Source organism: Zalophus californianus, chromosome 1 (assembly GCF_009762305.2).
Source record: "Zalophus californianus isolate mZalCal1 chromosome 1, mZalCal1.pri.v2, whole genome shotgun sequence".
Lineage (NCBI taxonomy): Eukaryota > Metazoa > Chordata > Mammalia > Carnivora > Otariidae > Zalophus > Zalophus californianus.
This window is the reverse complement of record NC_045595.1, coordinates 3,262,893-3,283,549: the sequence shown is the minus strand read 5'-3', so window position 1 is coordinate 3,283,549 and position 20,657 is coordinate 3,262,893. Positions and strand designations below refer to the sequence as shown.

At 59.4% G+C, this 20,657-nt stretch overlaps 1 protein-coding gene across 1 annotated transcript; it reads right to left on the bottom strand.

Moving 5' to 3' along the window:
• Positions 1-30: 30 nt before the first annotated feature.
• On the bottom strand, positions 31-20,657 carry HDGFL2 (HDGF like 2). Its single transcript, XM_027584371.2, is given in 17 exon segments — positions 31-270; positions 674-806; positions 1,497-1,710; positions 1,960-2,061; positions 2,411-2,481; positions 2,677-2,750; positions 3,634-3,731; positions 4,950-5,090; positions 5,092-5,260; positions 5,368-5,443; positions 5,543-5,723; positions 6,369-6,440; positions 6,554-6,670; positions 10,488-10,679; positions 17,508-17,646; positions 17,751-17,827; positions 20,491-20,657. Coding segments are annotated over 17 exon segments (2,031 nt in total). The 5' UTR covers positions 20,563-20,657; the 3' UTR covers positions 31-167.

Genomic DNA, 20,657 nt, shown 5'->3' with positions numbered 1-20,657 from the left:
CATGTCGGCTGGAAATCACAGAAGTTAGGCAGAAAAACAACCCAGGGGACAGATACAAAGGGACAGCACAGCGCTTCCCCAACAGGTCTCTGCGCCGCAGGTGGCGGGCGGGGGCCGGGGCAGGCCTGGGGCGCCTACGTGTGCCGGGTGGGCCTGGCCGCCGGGGCTCAGCTGTTCTCCTCGTCCAGGGACTCCGAGTCCGTCCGCGCCCTCGCGTGCTCCTGCCGCTCCTTCCCGGGCGCATCCAGCTCGGGGCCCTCCCGCGCGCTGCTGGTGGGAGCACAGGCGGGCGGGGGTGAGCCCTCCGGCTTCCCACCGCCGACAGAGACCCAGCGCCCTGGGGAGTGCAGCCCACGTCCGGGGCCCCCTACGCTGCCCCAGCCGGACCCCCGCCAGGCGCGGGCAGGCGCGGGCTCCTCAGCATCAAGCAGCCCACTGTGCCCGCTCCCGGGGCGCTAAGAGGAAGCCATCCTCCCAGAGGCGGGGCCCAGAGCAGCTCAGAGCCACGGAGCTCCCTCGACGGGGCCCCCGGGGGTCAGCGGCAAAGGTGGGGGTGGGAGGCCGGCGCGTAGGACAACTCCCCGTGGCCCTCACGAGAACGAGCAGCGCACGCAGTGGAGGCCTCGTCAGGAGGCGGCCCCCGCCCGGGGCTGCCGCCCGTGGGGGTACTCACTCGGTGTGTAATGGCTCTTCGGAGGAGCCGCAGCCCGGCCCCTCCTCACAATCCTGTCCTTCCTCCTGCTCCTTGTCCTCTGTGCCCTCCCCCTTCTGGGACGTGGCCTCGCCATTCACCGGGGCGGAGAGATCTGGCGGGAGAGAGGCTCATGGGGCCCCGTAACCCTGCCCACTGGTTTGGGGCCAGGGGCCCTAAAGGAAGCCCCGCCTGCCTCGAGGGCCCTGATCCTGTGCGCCCACACCCCCCACCCCTACACCTGCTGGACGGCGAAACACACAAAAGCCTAAAGAGGGAGGAGCCAGTAAATGAGCGGCCACCGGCAACGGCGGAAAAGCCTGCCGGGCACAGAAATAAGGTGACGCCCCCTGCAGGCTGTCCCTGGGCCTGCTGAGGCCTCAGCTGAGCCATCCTGCCCCAGTCTGAAGGAACACTTCTCAGCAGCTCCATGGGCACCACGTGACCCCAGCAAGAAGGACCGCCCTCCCTTTAGGCAAGGACCAGTGCCACTGTTCCTGTGGGAGACACCCGTGGGGCACTGGTGCTTCAGTGGCAGAATTCTCGCTGCCTGTGGGAGACAGCCTCCTTCTCCAACCCGAGGCCTGCCCCAGCAATGCTCCCACACAGGGCCCGCACGCACAAACGCACGGCCTCCCGTGCTGCCTCCAAGGGTCTACTAGCAGCTCAGGTGTGTGCGTGCACCAGGCCCCGGCGACCTTGGGAACACAGCCAGGCAAGCAGCGTGCCAGCAGGAACATGCCACTCTAGCCGTGGGGGGGGGTGGGGGGTGGGGGGGGTGGAGCGCCGAGCGGTGCCTGCTCACCAGCGCTCGCCTCGACCTCCGCCCTCTCCGTGGGAGCCTCTTCTCCGGCCAGCGCCTCCGCGGCCTTCTCCACCTCGGCCCTCTCCTTCTCCACCCCAGCTCTGGTCGCCTTCTGGATGGCCTCGATCTTTGGTCCCAGGACCCGAGACTTGAGCCGGGTATAGACCTCCGCGGCCTTCTCCATCACCTCCTTGTTGGCCTTGTAACGGCGGATCTGGCCCGCAAGAGGCCTGGCTCAGGAGATGCAGCTGGTCTCACCCCCCGCCATAGGCCCGCCCCCAGCGCCACCACCCCTGGCAGCACCTTCCCACGAGCACAGCGCAGTGGACCCCGGCACTCTGGCCTGCCAGTGCGCCCGCGTCCTCCTGGACTGAGGGCCGCTGCGGCCGGGAACCCAGGCTCCCTGGGCAGATCCCTGCCTCGCCTGCCACCAGCCCCTTCCACTGCTGGGTTCCCACCGTACCTTCTTCAACGTGGCCACCACATCTGTGTTCTTCTGGAGGATCTGTGAGGTCACCTGTAGGGTCCCCAGCTCCTCTAGTGCGTTCAGACACCTCTTCACGTCCTGCAGGGTTAGGAGGGGAGTGAGGAGGGGCAGCACCTTAGCTGAGGGAGCCCTCGGGGCCCCACGGGACTCCCTGGGTGGAAGGTGGAGTGCCAGGGAACCCCAGGAACAGTGGTCGGGACGCAGCGCTTGGGAGGGCTGCTTGGCACCACCCGCTGGGGACACCAAGCAATGTACCTGAGGAAGCCAACCTGGGCCCTCTGGGGGGGACACCCAGGAGAACAAAGACCCTGGATTTGCCCTAGTTTCCTGAGGCTTCTAAGGGAGCTCCGGACACGAGGGACAGGGGGACTGCTTGGCTCGGAGGAAGTGGCTGCAACGTGGCCTCGGTGCCCTGCGAGGGCCTCACCGGATTGTCAACTTTCAGGGCGAACTTGATCTCGCTGTGCAGCTTCTGCAGTTTCTCCTCCACGGAAGGTTCTGGGGCCAGGAGAGAATGGAACACCTGGGCCTGAGCAGGGCTGCGGGGGCCGCCAGGCCTGGCCCCCCACACCTGACCGACTCCCACGACCCTTCATCAGAGAGAGCCGGGGGCCTGCCCTAGCACCGCTGCTGTGACAGGAGCCAGCTCCTTGTTGGCTCAGGCTCCTCCCTGTCAGCGACCCGGCCCCTCACCTTTCTTCTTCTCCACCTTCCGGTCGGGCGGGAAGCCTTCTGACCGCTTCCGGGTTCGCTCCACCTTCGCAGGCCTGTGGAGTCGCACCCCTTAGTCCCGCCCTGGACTCCCGTCCAGCAGCCCCAACCCGGCCACTGCCAGCCTCTGAGTGTGTGGTGGGGGACCCGCAGCCACTGGGAGGGAGACCCCCGGGGGGCCCTGGAAGCGGGAGGGGTGGGGGGGTCAGGCCCGTGGTGACCTGGTCTAGGCAGTCACCTGAAGTGACCAGGGAGGGCAGCCCTTCCTCTGGTTTTTGCTGGTAAACAGTATCAAGCCTCCGAATTGGCATCATTATGAACATACGACTGAGAGCTAGTGGCTACTTAACAGAAACCCGAGTGAACGAATTACGGAAAGGTGCCCCAATTTGACACCCGTCAATGACGGAAGGCCTGTTTCCACAGCTTGGACTCGACATTCTACTTGGCAGAAGCTGCCGAAGTTCCACGGGCAGGTTCCCTCACTGATGCCAGAATCTCACTTGGCCAGTGGGCAGGGAGAGGAGCTGTGTCCCCTGCCTTGGTGGGCCTCGGACTCAGAGTCTCAGAACTACTGGTGTGGGGGACGGTCCCTCTCCTCGGCACTGTTGACATTGGGCGGGTCACTCTCTGGGGGGAGGGGGGCGCCTGGCCCCCCTCGATGCCAGGAGCACCCCCAGCGTGAGGACCACAGACACGGCGCGCTGACCCTGGGGGCAGAATCACAGTCCCGGAGCAATGGTTCCTACGTAAGCTGATGGGGCCCCAAGAACGGGACTCTTGGATTGGCTCTCTCTCCAAGACTGAATTCGGAAATCGGGTCGCTCCCGTAAAGGGTGATGGGTGATGGGTCCCCAGGAGGCTGAGAACCGCAGGGACCAGCACGGGGCAGGTGGGCCCCCAGGTAGCTGTGGGAGCAGAGGCAGGACGGGTGCTGACCTGGCTCGGGGCCTCTCCTCAGGGCGCCCTCTCTTCTCCTTCTGGCTGGGTCTCCTTGCGGGCTCTGTGCTTTGTGACTGTCTTGCTGCCTTCTTTGCCTACAGTGGCCAGAGAAAAGGGAGTGCTGGGAACGGGGGGCAGTGGGGGCAGTGGGAGCTCTCCTCCTCAGAGGTACGGCCTGACACTTCCCGCCACCACCTGTGCACTGTCGGGACCTGGCGCAACGGGCAGGATGCGAGGGGAAGGAGGACTCCTGCGTCCGGCCCATCCCCGGGCAGCAGCCTCTCAGGCCCTAAAGGAACACTCCATCAATGGGTGGGGCAGCCCCGTCGCACACATTTCTCCTGTGGCAGGGGTCTTGGTCCCCGTTTTGTGTTCAAAGGAAGAGAGACAGGGCAAAGAACAGAGTGTCGTCCTGCTTCCTCCCGTCAAGCAGACCCCACCCAGAAGGTGACAGGCCTGGAAAGTCAGGCTCAGATTCGGGCAGGCCGTGAGTGCCAGGAGAGCGGGGAGCGGACGGGCCTGCGGGACCGCACGGCACCTGATGGTCACTGCCAGTCGTCAGAGGCCTCCTAACTGCTCGCCATCACCCAGACTCCCTCCCTCCCTCCCACAGCAGCCACAGGGCACCTGTGAGCACGCGAGTCAGGTCCGACTCCTCTGCCCATAGCCCTCTAGGGCTCCCACTCACTGCGGTAAAAACTCAGGTCCTCCCCTTGATTCCCGAGGCCCCGCACAATCTGCCCCAGCCCCTCCTTACCCTCCCCTCCTCCCTCTCTCCTCCTCACCCACTCTGTTCCAGCCACACAGGCCTCCTGGCTATTCCTCCAACACACCAGACCCAGTGCTGCCCTGGGACCTTGGCTTGGACCGTGCCTTCTGCCTAGAGTGCTATTCCCCCCGCGCTGTCTTCCCAGATCACCTCTCGCTTCATTCCCGTCCTTACTTAATGGCACCGTCTCAACTAAAGCCTCTGGGGTTCACCCTAAAACAGAAAACCTCACCCGACAGCTGCGGCCCCCCGACCCTTTCTCGTCCTTAGCAATGAACACTCTGGAACGTATCTCAGGTCGTCCCGTCTCCCTCGCTTCAACGTCAGCTCCTTCGCGGTAGGGTCTCTGGGTCTCATTCGCGACTCTACCGCGACACCCCGGCCCCGGAGCCCTAGCGCGGCACGGGGCACGCGGCACGCAGGTGCTGCAGGTCACGAACTGACTTGCGGGAAGGCGCCCGCCCCGCGGGGCAGCCCCTCAGTCACCATCCCCCCCCCCGCGCCCCCCCCGCCCCCCCCCGCCCCCGGGGAGCCCGGGACGCACCTCTCTCTGCAGCTCAGCCTCGGGCCCCGAGTCGGAGGACGACTGCGGCCCCCGCCCCCGGCCCTTGCGGCCTCGCTTCCGGACGGGCTCGTCCTCGTCGCCGAGCTCAGCCCCGCTGCTGCCGCCGCTGCCCCCCCGCCGGGGCCTCCCCGCGCTCGCGCTCGCGCCTCCGCTCCTTCTCCTCCTTCTCCTGCTCGCGCAGCCGCCGCAGCTCCTCCTCCTGCTCCCGGCGCCGCCTGGCCTCCAGCTCGCGCCGCCGCTCCTCGTCGCGGCGCTTCCACTCGCTGATGCGGTCCACCTCGTCGCTGTCGCTGCGGGGCGCAGGCCGGTCGGAAGGCTGCAGCGGGCCGGGCGCCGCCCCCCCCGCCCCCCCCGGGGGGGGGGGCGCCCCGTCACCGGCCTGTCGCCGCGCACCCACCTGTCACTGCTCGAGCTGGTCGGGGGCCGCTCGGGCTTCGGCTTCCGCCCGCGGGGCTTTGGTGGCAGCTTCTCCGCTGCAGGAAAGGAGGGGGCGGCCTGGTCTATGTGGGTGCCCCCCCCACCCCCAAACCCCCGGCAGCCAGAGGTGGGGGGGCACACCACGGGGACCCTACCTGGCTTCCTGCCCCGAGGAGGCTTCTTTACAGACACGTCCGAGTCGGAGGAGGACGAGGAGGAGGAGGAGGAGGAGGAGGAGGAGGAGCGGGGCGGCGCCGACGGGCTCACAGCCACCGGCTCGCCCTTGGCCCCGTCGGATTCTGCCTTGGAGTCGGAGTCGGAGGCCGAGGGCGCCTTCTGAGAGAGGCCGGGCCGTGGAGGCGAGAGGAACACAGAGCACGGACAGGCCTCAGTGCCCCTTGCGGCCCCCGACTCCCAGACAGTCCCTCCGACCAGAAACCCCTCACGCTGGCTGGGAACCACAGGCAGGCCCCCCACCCCCCCCCACCCCGAGGTGCCTGCAGCACCCTGATCGTCCGGCTCAGTCGTGGCCTGTGACGTCCCCAGGGCCTCCTCTCCTCCTTGGCAGAGTGCAGGGGCACGAGGAGGGCCACTGGTTTCTCCAGCGGTTAGAGCTCTTTCGAATACACACTATGGCCTGGGGCACCTCACTCCCTTCCAAGGCCAGCGCTCTAGCGCCCCATCGCCCAAACTGGCCTCTGCGCTTCTCTCAGGAGCGGCGGGGGCATGGCGGGTCCGGCCCCAGGGAAGTGCTCTGCACACACCGAGCTCAGGAACCAGGGGCTGAAGCCATCAGCGGAAGCAGAGGTAGAAAGTGGAAGGTGGAAGGTGGTGGTCCCAAGGGCTCCCTGTGGCCTATGACCTACCCTCCTCCAAAAAGGACCGACTCGAACCACGGACGGTGCCCGGTGACCATGGAGAGGCTCTCTCGGGGTCTCCCACAGTCAGGCAGGTAGGAACAAAACAACAAAACACCTCTACCTTTTTCTTCCGTCCCGCAAGGGGGCCCCGCCGAGGCGCCCGGACCACAGCTTTCTTCTCAGGGGTGAAGTCCTGGGCAGAGAGAAGGGGGCTGAGCAAGGGCCCCCCAGCTGACCACTGCTCGGCTCCCATGCGGGCATCCACCTGCCTGCCCGCCCACCCACGGGAGCCAACCACCTGCTCACCTGGTCACTGGTCTTCTCTGACTCAGATGAGCTTTCTGAGTTCTCGTCCTCTGATGGGGACACACTGGCTTGATCCAGGTCACTGGAGGCCTTTCGAGTTCGTTTTGAGACCGACATCTAGTAGGGGAGCAGCCCAAACAGATCAACAATCGGAAAGCCTGTGTGGGAGCAGAGCTGTCTCCCGCCTGGCCGCTCACACCCCGGAGAAGAGCTGAGGTTCTGGAACATTTGGGAGGCAGCAGGGACCCTTCTGAGGATGTGATTAAAAACCACGGATCTTGAACTGTGAGGACAATGTGCTCAGTGAGAAGAGCCAGACCCAGGACACATCCTGCAGGACCCCACTCCCAGGAGGTCCCCAGAGGAGTCCCGTCCACAGAGACAGAGAGGAGAGGGGGGCGGCTGGGGCAGGGGGTGGGGAGTCTGTGCTTCATGGGGACAGAGTCTCCGCGTGGGGAGATGGAAAGTTCTGGAGACGGAGGGTGGGGGTGGCTACAGGATGGTGTGAGTGTGCTTCATGCCGCGGAGCTGTGCAGTTAAAACGGCAAATTTTATATTATGTGTACTTTAGCGCAATAAAAAAAAAAAATGAAGGAAAAAACCAAACCAAGCATCCTTTCCCCAGAAAAAGACATATGCATGCGCTCTGAAACTAGACAGAGGTGGGGGCTGCACAAACGCTGGGAATGGATCACACGCCACTGAGCAGTGCGTTCTGGAATGGCTACTTTTTTTTTTTTTTAAAGATTTTATTTATTTGACAGAGACACAGTGAGAGAGGGAACACAAGCAGGGGGAGGGGGAGAGGGAGAAGCAGGCTTCCCACGGAGCAGGGAGCCCGATGCAGGAAGCCCGATGCGGAGCTTGATCCCAGGACCCTGGGATCATGACCTGAGCTGGAGGCAGACGCTTGAAGACTGAGCCACCCAGGTGCCCCTGGAATGGCTACTTTTTAACGTAAATTTCACCTCAATAAAAAAACAAAAATATACATATGCACACATGCACGCATACAGCCTGAATTCAGTTTCAGAGGTTCACACGTTCCCTGACGTCCACCCAAAGAGGCCAACAGAAGAATTTTTATGAAGAAAGAACCGAGCTTTAGAAACAGATCTCAACCAGGGATAACCTGGGTCTTCCTAGCCGGCAACTGCTGAGGTACAGCACATTTTCCCTCTGTTTTGTCACACCTGAGAAATGCGTCGGTTCTCATAACAACAGTCACCTGAGCATCTCCCTGGCTCCAGGCCCTGTCCCCCTAAAATTCCTGTGGTGAAGCCCTGACCCTCAGGACCTCAGAAGGGAACAGGGTTTGGAGACAGGGACCTTTAAGGATGTAATTAAGTTAAAATGATGTCACGGAAGCGGCCCTAATCCAGTATGACCTGTGTCCTCCTAAGAGGAGGTCAGGACACAGACACACACGGAGTAAAAACCACGTGAGGATGGGAGGGGGCGTCTGCACACCGAGGAGAGGCCTCAGAAGGAACCAGCCCTGCCGACACCTTGATCTCAGACTTCCAGCCTCCAGGAATGATCTCGAATCAGAGGTGGTCTATGGTCTAGGGGCGCCGCATGCTCTCCCTTTGCAGCCTGAGAGCACAGGACTCTCAACCGGGGTGCTCAGGGCATCTAGAGTTATGACAGTAACTCTCGAGGCAGTTCCAGGGTAAGCGTTTTGAGCTGGGACGTGGCCCGATTCCCCAGACAAAAAGGCAGGAATCACAGGGACTAAGATGACCCAGGACCTGCCCTCCCAATGTCTACACGCCAGGGTGCAAGGGAAGGCGGTGGGGAGGGGCCCCGAGCAGTGAGATCGTGGAACCCCAGAGAGAACAGACCCCGGGGGGGGGCGGGGGCGGGCAGTGCTGAGCTACCAGGGCTCAGGGCTGGGGTCAGGGTCTGTCGTGTGGTCCTCATGAAGGAAGTCTGCCACAGAGCCGTTCAGAGGACAGACGGGAAGAGCAGAACATGGATCCACAGAAACACACCAACAAGTTAATGTCAACTGAAGAGAGAACATAGAAATCCGGCCGGGCCGGAAAACCACAGCCCCTCACGGATCAGGGAAAGGAGAGCTGCAATGTGCTGGTGCCACGAGGCTCCCAGGGAAAAGGTCTCTTAAATTCTCCCTGCGTGGCTAAAAGGTACTGTAATAAGAACTTAGATCTGTTTAAGGCAAAGCTGGCAAAACAAAACAAAACAAAACAAATCTAAGTACTGACTTACAAATAGAGGTTTACCTCTAAAGGGTGGCATGGTGGGAGAGGCTATTTTCTACACATTTCTGTTTAACCTCCCCAGCAACTGTAAACAGAAATAATGGGGAACTTCATAAAATGATGCCACTATATTGGAAAAACCTAAATGCCCAACAATTTTAATAATACATTGGTTAGAAATCATCCATGTTATAGACTACTTCTCAACCGCTAAAGACTACTACTTAATACGGGACATAATTACAAAGAAATGCTCAGCGTTTCACACAGAGTATGTGCGTGATTGCCAATTCTGGAATTCTGGGCTTCATGCAGCCGCCCTGTGTGTGAGGCACACGCAGGACTGCGGAGAAACACGTCAGGCTGCGTCCAGTCCTTGGCACGGAAGCCCTCCCACGTAATGTGGGCATTTTCTACTAGCTGCTCCACGCTTTTTACACCTTACAACTTACAACGAGTGCGGCTGATCCTTATGAATGGAACCGAAAGCAAGTGTTATTTTTATAAATAATAAAAGGAAAGCCTTACTCTGTCAAAGAAGTTGATGATAAACCCTAGTCCTTTCATTTTGCACCCAAATGTTTAAAAGCAGTCAAAAGGCAGACAAGGCACAAAAGAGACTATCTCCAGGAGAACTGAACACTCTCGTCCCCACAGAAATCTGCACACACCCATGCTCAGCAGTATGTTCTCCAGCAGCCAAAGTGGACACAACCCAGATGTCCATCAACTGATAAACGGATACACACAATGCACCCACCACACACGGGAACGTCATTCGGCCATCAGGTGGTGAACGGACAAACACGTGAAAATGGCCACCAGCAGCAGCCAGACACCCACACGCGCTGCCCCGGGGATGGACCCTGAGCCCACAGTGCTCAGGGAGGGAACCAGACACAGAAGGCCACACGGGGTGTGATCCCACGTGTGTGACACGTCTAGAACAGGCTCATCCACGAACGGGAAGGGGGCACGTGGGGGCTGGGAGCTGGGGACTGGGGAGGGATGGCGGATGACTGCTGATGGGGACAGGGTTTCTTCTGGAGTCATGGAATGTTCTGGAACTAGCCAGTGGTGGTGACTGCACAGTTCCGTGAGTGTACTAACAACCAGTGAATTGTGTATTTTGGAAGGGTGAGTTTTGTGGTATGTGAATGGTATCTCGATTTTTCAAAAAGTGTATTAAAAAAAAACCATGTTAATCATGCAGAAAAATTATCTGCATATTCAGGCTAAGGGCATAATTTCAGCTAGGAGGCTCCTGGGAGGGAAAAGCCAAGAGCAAGCACATGCATTCGAGTTCTGCCAGTATCTGTTCAGTCCGGCTGGTGTTGAGTAAAAGGTCGGGTTAATACAGGAAAGCATTTCAACTTCACACTAGAGAGCCACGCTAAGCGCACAGCCTTCCCCGAGGTGATAATCTACACAGTGGAAACAGTACTATCTACTGAGCAATATCATAAAGGTTAATGAGATGACTCATGTAAAAGAGTAACAAATAAAAATAATAAAATACATCAGAATGAAACTGCGTATTAAAAAACAAGAAAGGCAGGACAGGGGGACAGAGGCAGCCGGAGGCGTAGGCCTCGTGAGGGAGGAGGAAGGCCCAAGGCATAGCTGGGGAGGCTGGGCTGCCTGTCCCCAACCCGCCCCCCCCCCCCCCCCCCGCCGCCCCGGGCCAGGAGCTCCTGCCCCACCCCTACCTTCAGGGCTGCAGCCTTCCGCTTCAGGCCACTGTTGTCACTGCTTTTGTCTGAGTCTGAGTCACTCTCCATCCTGTCGCTGGCCGCTGTGGCGGTCACGGCTGTGACGGCCATGACCCCCCGGACCTCGTCGTCCTCGCTCTCACCCGCCGGGTCGGCTTCAGGGGCCTCACTGTCAGAGGAACTCACCGGCTGAGGTGGGGGGGGGCACAGACCATGAGTCACCATCAGGCTGGGGTGGATTTCCCAATCAGGACGGTGACCCAGGGGGCAGAACCCACGGCGGGGTCTCAAATGTCAGGGTCTGGCCTCCTCACTTTCCAAACTGGGGACCCGCGGCCCAGAAAGCCCCGAGAACGGAGGCTGGAGGGCGAGACGACACACGCAGGGGGTGCTAGGATTACAGATCAAATCTTGGGCCAGTGATTTAGCCTCTCAGTGCCTCAGTTTCCCAAACCGAGCAATGCGGATGGCACCATTTTGGCCTCACAGGGCTGTGGGCAGGATGAGGCAGAAGCGGGATGTGACATACTGAGGATAGTGCCCAGCCTGGCCAGAGGCCCACCAGAGTTGGCTTTTCTATCATTAATACTCTCATCGTTATGAACACAGGCCCTCCAGGCTTGCCCTGCGAGGCACTGTGATTTCTGTGTCACCCAGCGTGCCCGCTCAGGCAAAGAGAGCCACAGAGCCAGCAGGTGCTTACACAGCAACCCCTTCCGAGCTCGCCCTGTGCTGGGCTCGGGACACACTCAGTGGGCGCGTGGGCAGGGGCCTGCGTCGGGCACAGGGCGGGGTAGGCAGCGAGCCTGTGCAGGCGAGCACAGCAGGCCCCTGCCCCCGGGGGGTTTACAGTCCAGGGGAAGAGGTAGACGGGAGCCGCTGCAGCATGTTCATGTCACACTGTGGGGACAGGGAGAGAGGACAGCACTGGCACATGGGTGCCAAGGGATCGGGGAGGGGCAGGAGTATTCCGAAGTGCGTTTTGGGGCGGAACCTTGGAGGGCGTGACATTTTAGTTGAGAAGTTGTCCCAAGCATGCAAAAGGGCAGGGGCCAGACGTGAGCCAGATGGCATCCCTGCCCTCGGGGAGCCCACATGCTAACGGGGGACAAGGACCTGCACAGCTACAACGTGCCACGGGGTGCCCACGACAGGCCTGGGGGTGCCCAGCACAGCTGAGCCCGAGCGTAAAACCCGATCGTGTTATTTTGTGGGACTTCTTTACTGAATAACTGGTTTCTCTCTTTTTTTTATGAGAGAGATTGAAACTTTTTAAAGCTACATTCTTTTTTTTTTTTTTTTTAATTTTATTTATTTATTCATGAGAGACAGAGAGAGAGAGAGAGGCAGAGGGAGAAGCAGGCCCCCAAGGAGCAGGGAGCCCGATGCGGGACTCGATCCCAGGACCCTGGGATCATGACCTGAGCCGAAGGCAGACGCTTAACCATCTGAGCCACTCAGGTGCCCTTAAAGCTACATTCTCTGCAAACAAGGCGAACGGCCACCTACTGATAAACACAACATGGCCCGGCTACAGGATGGAAACTACTGGGCCATAAAAAGAACAAGGCTCTGACGTGGCTTACGGCGTGGATGAACCTCCAAACCACGCTCAGTGAAAGAAACCAGGGCTGAGGGGCCAAACAGGACTCCGTTTATGTGAACTATCTAGAATGTGCAAATTCACAGAAATAGAAAGTTCGTCAGTTCTCAGAGGTGGGGCACCTGGCCAGCTCGGTCGGTGGAACGCCCCATTCTTGATCTCAGGGCTGTGAATTCAAGTCTCACGTTGGGTGTGGAGCCTACTTTAAAAAAAAAAAAGAGTTTGGGGCGCCTGGGTGGCTCAGTCGTGAAGCGTCTGCCTTCGGCTCAGGTCATGATCCCAGGTCCTGGGATCGAGCCCCGCATCAGGCTCCCTGCTCCGCGGGAAGCCTGCTTCTCCCTCTCCCACTCCCCCCTGCTGTGTTCCCTCTCTCGCTGTCTCTCTCTGTCAAATAAATAAATAAAACCTTAAAAAAAAAAATTATTAAAAAAAAGAGTTCTCCAGGGCTATGGGAAGGGGAGAGCTGGGGATGACAAGTAATGGGGAGGGGGCTTCCTTGTGGGGTGATGGAATGTGCGGAGTTAGATAACAGAGATGATCATGTGACCCTATGAAGGTATCAAAAGCCACTGAGGTATATGCTTAAAATGGTTAAAATAGTGAATTTCCTGAATCCAAAAAAAAAAAGAAAAAAGTCACATTCCCTTGGTGTCATCACGGCTGGGGCATCAGTGGGTCGGGGTGCTGCATGCACACCGGCCAAGAAAAAAGCGGGGGGACAAGAAGGAAACGCACATGTGAGGACCCTCCAGGGCCACGCCGACAGGACGCACGAGGTGAGACCAGGACCGAGGAGCAAGGAGAAGCGGAAGCGTGGGCCGCCAGGGGCTCAGGAGGAAGGGAACCCGCCAGCGCTGGACAGCAGACGGGCAAGGTCTTGGCAGCACATCAACACGGAAACGCATTAGAAGAGCGGAAATGTGGGTGCCAGAGCGGGGGCAGCCAGAGGGAAAGGGCGGGAGGGGACCCGGCCCGTCCATGACCTCCTGCAGGAAGCCCCCAGTCCTTCCCAGGTCATGAGCCCATCCGGCCTTCACGTGGCCGGGTTAACAGGTGAGAAAAATAAAGGCCAGGTGTTGGCAAGACCTTGCACTCAGCACCGAGGACCTTTTATCTCCCCTGTGGCACAGTGACAGGGCCCAATCTGTATAATGGTTGACAAGATTGAAGGATGTGACACTAAGTAGGTCAGGCCCCGAACCTCAAACGATAGGAGAGAATAATGTCGCTTTCTCGGTGGACTTCCATCACACCTTGCACCAGGGCGCGGACTCTCTTCACGGCAGCCCTGGTGGGGAGCAGGGAGACATGACCCCTGTTCTCCATGGCAGGGGAGGCACAGCAGCTTAGAGGCTAAGTGACTAGGCCCACGGCTCTCCTATAGAAGGGTCAGCTTCAGTAAGGGCTGGCACTGGTTCAGAGCGAGCCCCTGCCCCAAGTTCACCATCTCTCCCTGGGTGTACCGGGTATGAACGGTGACCCTCATTTTGCAACTGAGGAAAAGGTGGCGTGACAGCTCAGGATCACAGCGACTATGTGACAGGGGCGGGATACCAGTCAGGTCTGCCTTGGTCTCTAGGCCCAGGCCACTGGACGCAGCTGCTGCTGATTAAAACCCCTCCTTGCTTCTGCCAAGCTCCCGACTAACTGGGGTCCAACTCACGACTCTCAGGTGTGGCCAGGTGGCTGGGGCAAACGGGCCTGTCCCAAAATTAGGAAAACAGACTCTCTGGGAAGGTAAGTGACTGGCCCTACCTTGTGCCCGTAGATAAACCCGGGAACTCTGGATCTCCTGGGGTCAGCCCACAGGATCTAACTGCCTGCCGGCAAAGGTTTGGGGAAATCTGGTCCACACAGAAAAGGATGGGGCTCAGAGAGGAACCAGGAGACAAAGGCTAAGAGCCAGCCGACCTCCAACCATCCCGAGCCTGATGTCCTGGTGACGGAGGCAAGCATTCATGTCTCTCAGCGCCTTAATGGATCAGGAGGGTGACTGAGGCGGAGTGGGAAGGTCACGTCCAGCCTGGCCTCATTCGAAACTGGTACCTTGTCACCTGCTCAGCACTGTGCCTGTGCTAGGTGCCTGATGTGCGCTTGCTCACGGGGCTCCCCCCAGCAACCCTGGGAGACGAAGACACTACCATGACCCTCTGTCTTAAATGAGGAGACTGAGGCTCAGAGAGGCAATGTGGAGCCCCAAGGCTCAGAGTAAGCAAGTGCTAGAGCCGGGACTCGAACCCAGGTCCCTGTGCTCACATCACAGGGCTCTTAACCCCAGCCCAAGGTGCAAAGATTATTCTTGGGGCCCTCCTCCAGCCTGGGACATGGGAGGCCCGGGCTTTAGCCCTAGCTCATGCTCACCAGCTTGAGAACCGTGGAGAGGTCCCTGTCCCTTTTCCTCTATTGAGGGACAAGCATGTATTTCTAGGATCCTTCTAAGCCAATGGTTCTCAACCAGAAATGACTTTTGTTCTCTTGGTGGCATTTGGCAATTTCTGGGGACATCTGAGGCTGCTGAAACTGGGGCGCTCCTGACATCCAGTAGGTGGGAGCCAGGGATGCTGTTAAATACCCCACAGTGCCCAGGAGCACCCCCCACCCCCACCCACCCTGGGCCTAGAACGATCCAGCCACAATTGCTGAAAAACCCTGGTCTAGGTCTAAGAGGCCTCAGATTCTAGCTGGGTCCCTCTGGGCCTCAGTTTGCTTATCTGGAAAATGAAAAAGATGCTACCTGCCCAGGCTACTCTCAGGATTACTGTGTGGACCAGAGGACAATGAAGTTGGAACCACACTCAGATACCACCTTCCACCTCCCACCTTGGCAAGGAGATGCAGGAACAGGGCCTGCTGTCCCCTCTTAGTGGAAGAACCAGCTGAGTTAAGGCTGTCGGGAAGAATGAGTATGTTCTCTGCATGCAAACCAACAGTCAAAATATATTATGGGGAGGGCGCCTGGGTGGCTCAGTTGGTTGGGCAACTGCCTTCGGCTCAGGTCATGGTCCCGGGGTCCTGGGATCGAGTCCCGTGTCGGGCTCCCCCTGCTCTGCGGGGAGCCTGCTTCTCCCTCTGCCTCTGCCTGCCATTCCCCCCGCTTGTGCACTCTCTCTCTCTCTCTGTCAAACAAATAAAATCTTAAAAAAATATATATATACATTGGGGCACCTGGACGGCTCAGTCAGTGGAGCGTGTGACTCCTGACCTCAGGATCCTGAGATCCATGATGGATGTAGAGATTATTAAAAATAAATAAGTACGGGGCACCTGGGTGGCTCAGTCGTTAAGCGTCTGCCTTCGGCTCGGGTCATGGTCCCAGGGTCCTGGGATCAAACCCCACATCGGGCTCCCTGCTCTGCTGGAAGCCTGCTTCTCCCTCTCCCACTCCCCCTGCTTGTGTTCCTGCTCTCGCTGTCTCTCTCTGTCAAATAAATAAATAAAATCTTTTAAAAAATAAATCATAAATAAAAATAAATAAGTAAACTTAAAAAAAGATATATTTTGTAGAACAATAAGCAAAATTAAGAATTCTATTCTTCAGAAGGGAAAGCTGTGTAGGATTTCATAGGAATACAGAACCTCAGAGGACATACAAGAAATGAGTAGCTATGGTTATCTTGACAGGACACTGCAGCAGAGTGACCGGGAGGCAGGGCAGACTGCCCACTATCCCTACGCGCCTCCGTATCTTATCCAATTGTGTACCGCGAGTCTGCGTTCCCATTCAAGATGGAAAAAGAAATGAAAAACTTGAAGGCTACACAAAGAAACCGCTCCGGTACCCACACAGGGCTGCTTCCGAAAGCGTGCCTGTGGCCTGGCTCCATCAGAAACATCCAGGCTGACATGCGGTAAGAAACACCTCAGGGGTCCCAGGCCTGAGCTCCTGAAACCCAAACTTCCATGCGTGGGGCCCACAAATCTGCATCTTAAACGGACCTTCAGTGTGGAGCCATAGGCTCGTTAGAGAACCAAAGAGCAAGACAAGCTCTCAGACTTAACAGCTACTTCTCAACCTGGGGAGTCTGTGTAGGGCCAGTTTAATGTCAAGGTTGTACCATTTTTGAGTTTATTTCCTCGAGGGCAGGCATCTACATAGCACTTAGCAAGCCGTGGGCGTGCAATAAATTTTAGATGGTGTGATGATTCACCAGCAGTAATAAGCTTAGGACGTAACCAACAGCACTTGAGCTGGGACCAGGGAAGGATCACACAGAACCCAACTGTCTTGAAGACCTTCCGACCCATTCACCCACGAAGCCAGGAGACACGGTGGGCAGCAGAGGGGGAATCTCCTTCTCCTAGACCCACCTGAGGAGGTAAAAGCAGACCACCACCAACATCCGCTAAATGTGAGCCTGGCCCCGTGAGAAAGGGGTGCCAAACCCTCAGGGCTCAAGAGACAGCGCCGGTGAGCAAACCTGAGCTCTCAGGAGGCCAGAAGTGGGTCTGCTCCATCTTGGACTACTGGTCCCTCAATACAGCAGCGCCTACCAGATCAGTGGTGGCTGAGCTCACACACACCAGACCCTCTCCGCCTCCTGCGACCCTCCCCACAAACCAGGCCGCAGGCCCTCTTCTTCTCCAGCAAGGACACTCTGCCCCCTGTAGTTTGCTTGGCCTCCCAGCCAACCTCACGCCCACCCCTCCTGAAGCCAGACTACTCTGCGTCCCTGCACCTCCTGCAGAAATAAAAAAAATGGTGGCTGAAAGCAGAGCAGAGAACCCCAGCCCAGCCTCCCCTCATATCTGCATCTCTTCCCAAAATGCCCAGAGCAAGGTAGCTCTCTGCCACCTTCCAAGGCTTTCCATGAATTTCACTTCGACTCTTCTGAATTCCTTCTTTCCCTGAACATTTCCTGACACTGATTTGCCACTGAGATGTCATCTCTGTGGTTCTTGGCACTTTTTTCCACCTAAGCAAGAACTCTCACATTGATTAACCACAGCCTTTTCTCAGGCCTAAAATCTGGCAGTAATGGGGGAAGGGAGGTGTGTTACTGACAAAGTTTTTTTTCTGAAAACACAAAAGACTTTTTAAGAGCTGTAATAACGCTATTATAAACCCAAGCTAACTGCAGAGCACTGGGTTTCACCAGGGGTGGTCCTCCAGCCCTCCACAACCCCAGGGGTACTCGTCAATGTCTGCAGACGTGTATGGTTGTCATGACTTCGGGGACGGGGGTCGGGTGGGGCACTGCTGGCATGGAGTGGGTGACGCCAGGGATGCTACTCACCCCACCGTGCCCAGGATGGCCCAGGACACCCCGACAGAGAACAGGCAGCAGTGCCAAGGGGGGAATGAGCCCTTGCTCCTTTCCTATGAGACAAGCTAAGACCACCTGTGGCGCCCAATTCGCGCATGAATTGAGCTCTGCAGACACCACACCAGTCATTCTCCATCCCCAGGTACTCACCAGAGGAGCACTGTAGCTGGCGTGGGGATTGTTCTGGATCTCCCACAGTCCCTCATTGAAGCCTTTCCTCTTGTTGGGTTTCCCGTACTTATCTTTACATTTGTCGTAAGGAAACAGGTCCTTGGGTCCCAGGAAGGCTCTGGAGAAAGGAACCATGGGGGCCAGTCCCAGGTGAGTCGGGCCACCCAGGAGGCCCCAGGAGGCACCAGTTGGGAAAATCAAGCCCCACCTGCAGACACTTACGTTTCGTGTGTACCAAAGAAGAAAATGGGGTACTTGTTGGGCGGGGGCTTCACGGCACCGTCAGCGATGTCATCGATCTGCAGTGACAGGCAGGTCAGAGGGTGGCTGGGGGACACCTTCACCCACTGACCCAGGAAATCACTGAGAAACCAGCTAATGAGGTAAGCACGCTGGGAGGAAAGGAGTCTTTGACTGAGGGAGACACATCACCTTCCAGTGAGGCATCTGCATTCTTCTAGGAAACCCCCCTCTGTGAGTACCTGTCCCCTCCCCCCCGCCCCGAGTGTTCTCTCTGCCTCCAGGGTAGGTGCTTCACCTGAGCAAAGCTCCAGGAGATGGGGTCAAGCTCAGTTTCTCTACACTCCCAGGACCCTCCCACGGGACCCCTCCCGCAAAGAGGCGATCGGTGGTCGGTGGTCGGTCTCCCAGAGGCTGCAGCTGGCAGCTCCAAAGATGCAGAGGGTGGGGGGTGGGCTGCAGGAGACAGGCCCTGAGCATCCAGGAAGTCCCACCCTCTCCCTACAGGCCCATGGGCCCCGGCAGCTGTCAGTCACCTCCCCACAGGAGGCTAGCAGCCCCTTCACTTCCAATCAGGTGCTTGGAAATGTTCCGGGCTTAGAGAGCTGGCAGGAGGGGGGACAGAGGAGAGAGAGAAGCTGGTACTCTGGAAAGTAGGGAAGTGCCCGTAAAGTTTCATGGCTCTAGAGTACCCCCAAGAAAATAAGCCCGAGCAAATCAGGTTATAAAGTGAGTTTTCTGGTCCCCATTAATCCCTTCGCATTCTCTACTATGCCTGGGGGTTACTGGAACCTTCCCTGCCACCCCTCACCCAGCTACCTTCCCCAGTTCTCTGGGCTACTTTTCAAAGTCCTTGGTCCCTGGGCATCTGGCATCCATCCCAAGCATCCCACTCATGCACAGAAGCTTCCCCAAACTTCACCTCCCTGAGAACTAGCCTGCCACGCCTTCCAGGCCTGGCTTCTGCTCTGACCTCACCGAGGACCCGCCTCTGAGCCTGAGGCTCAGATATCCTAGCGGCAGCACCAGCTCCAACTGTGCTCAGGACCGCCTAGCCAGTGTCCCTTCCTGGCCTCCTGTGGCAGGCTCTCTGCACCCAGACCCCCAGCTCTGCGTGATGCCCTTCTACTTACTCCCACCCTGAGGGAGTCCAAAAAGCAGGGCGCAAGGCTGAAATCTCCAGCCATCTCACACTACTGCCTGGGCAACTCCTGTGCTGCTTCAGTTCCAGCCTCATCCTTCCCATGCCCCCTGCTGCTGCCTGGGCCTCTCACCCCCCACCCCCCAAATTCCTTCAATCCTGTCATGCATATTCCACCAGCCTAGGTTCTGGGGCAACTTTATCCCTAAGACGTGGGGATGACAACATCCAGGTCCCTCCTCCACACTGGCCTGCCCTGGATAGTGCCTGGAACTGCACTCTCTGAGACTTCCAGACTCAGGACGCCCTGCACCCGTCAGACCCTCTGGGTCCCCTGGATCTCCACTTCTACACGGGATCCCCAAAGTCCCCGTGGCTCAACCCCTCCCCTCAGATGCTCTCCCTCTTGGGCTTGAGCCTGAAAAGGTATCTGATTCAAGTATCAGGGAGGACCACTCCAAGATCCCCCTCGGCCCCACACCCCAGCCAGCCCCCTCCGCCAGAGGAGGGGGGGGGGGCTCCTCACAGGGCACCAGCCCCCCAGGCTCCCTTAAGCAAGTCTCATTCCAAGCTCTGGTCCCTGACACCCCACATTATCAGATGAGTCCTCTCAGCTCCAGTGATCCTGTGAACACAACCCCCGCGCCCCATTTCCAGCCCTAGCCTCCCTCAGCCCCCCTCTGCCTTAACCCTCACCGCTTCTCCCTTACTGCATCCCTCATCTCTAGCCCGCCCGCACACATGGCCTGGGGCCGCACAATGAGATCTTCAGTCGGGGCACCCCCTTCCCATCCCTGTGATCCCTCTCCTTAAACCCGGGTTCCTCAGCTCTCCTCACACCACCAACTCCTTCAAACTTGAACCCTGCCCCCTCAGGCCCCAAGTCCCTCAAACCCCACCTCCCTTGGCTCTGGGCCTCCCGGCGGCCCCCACACCCCCGGCGCGGCTTCCCCCAGGCCCCGGGACCCCCAGACCCCCGGGGCGGCCTCCCTCAAGCCCCGGGACCCCCAGGCCTCCGGGGCAGGACCCCCAGAACCACGCGCGGGCTCCCTCAGGCCCGGGGACCCACGGACTCCGGTGCAGCGTCCCTCAGGCGCCGGGACCCCCAGATCCCCGCGCGGGCTCCCTTACGCCCGGGGGCCCTCAGACCCGGCGCGGGGTCCCTCAGGCGCCGGGACCCCCAGGCCCCCGGCGCGGGCTCCCTCAGGCCCCGGGACCCCCAAACCCCCGGCGCGGGGTCGTTCAGGCCCCAGGACCCCCAGGCCCCCGGCGTGAGCTCCCTCAGGCCCGGGGACCCCCCCAAGCCCCCGTTGCGCGGGTCGCTCAGGCCCGGAGCCCCCAGACCCCCGCGCGCGGATCCCTCAGGCCCGGGGACCCCCAGACCCGTCGTGCGGGTCCCTGAGTCTCGGGGACCCCCCCGACCCCCGGCGCACGGGTCCCTCAAGCCCAGGGACCCCCCAGACCCATGTTGGGCGGGTCCCTGGAGCTCGGGGACCCCCCGACCTCCGGCGCGCGGGTCCCTCAGGCCCGGGCCCCTACTGCCCCACCCCCCCGCCTGGCCCATCTCCCGCGCGGCCTCACCCGGGCCGGCCAGTGCGGGTAGCCCTTCATCTTGGCGAACACCAAGTCCCCGGGCTTGAAGGCATGCGGCATGCTGGCGGCAGGAGGCCCAGGCCGCAGGTAGCGGCGGCAGCGGCAGCGGCGGCGGCGGCAGCGGCAGCGGCTGCGGCGGCGGCAGCGGGAGGCGA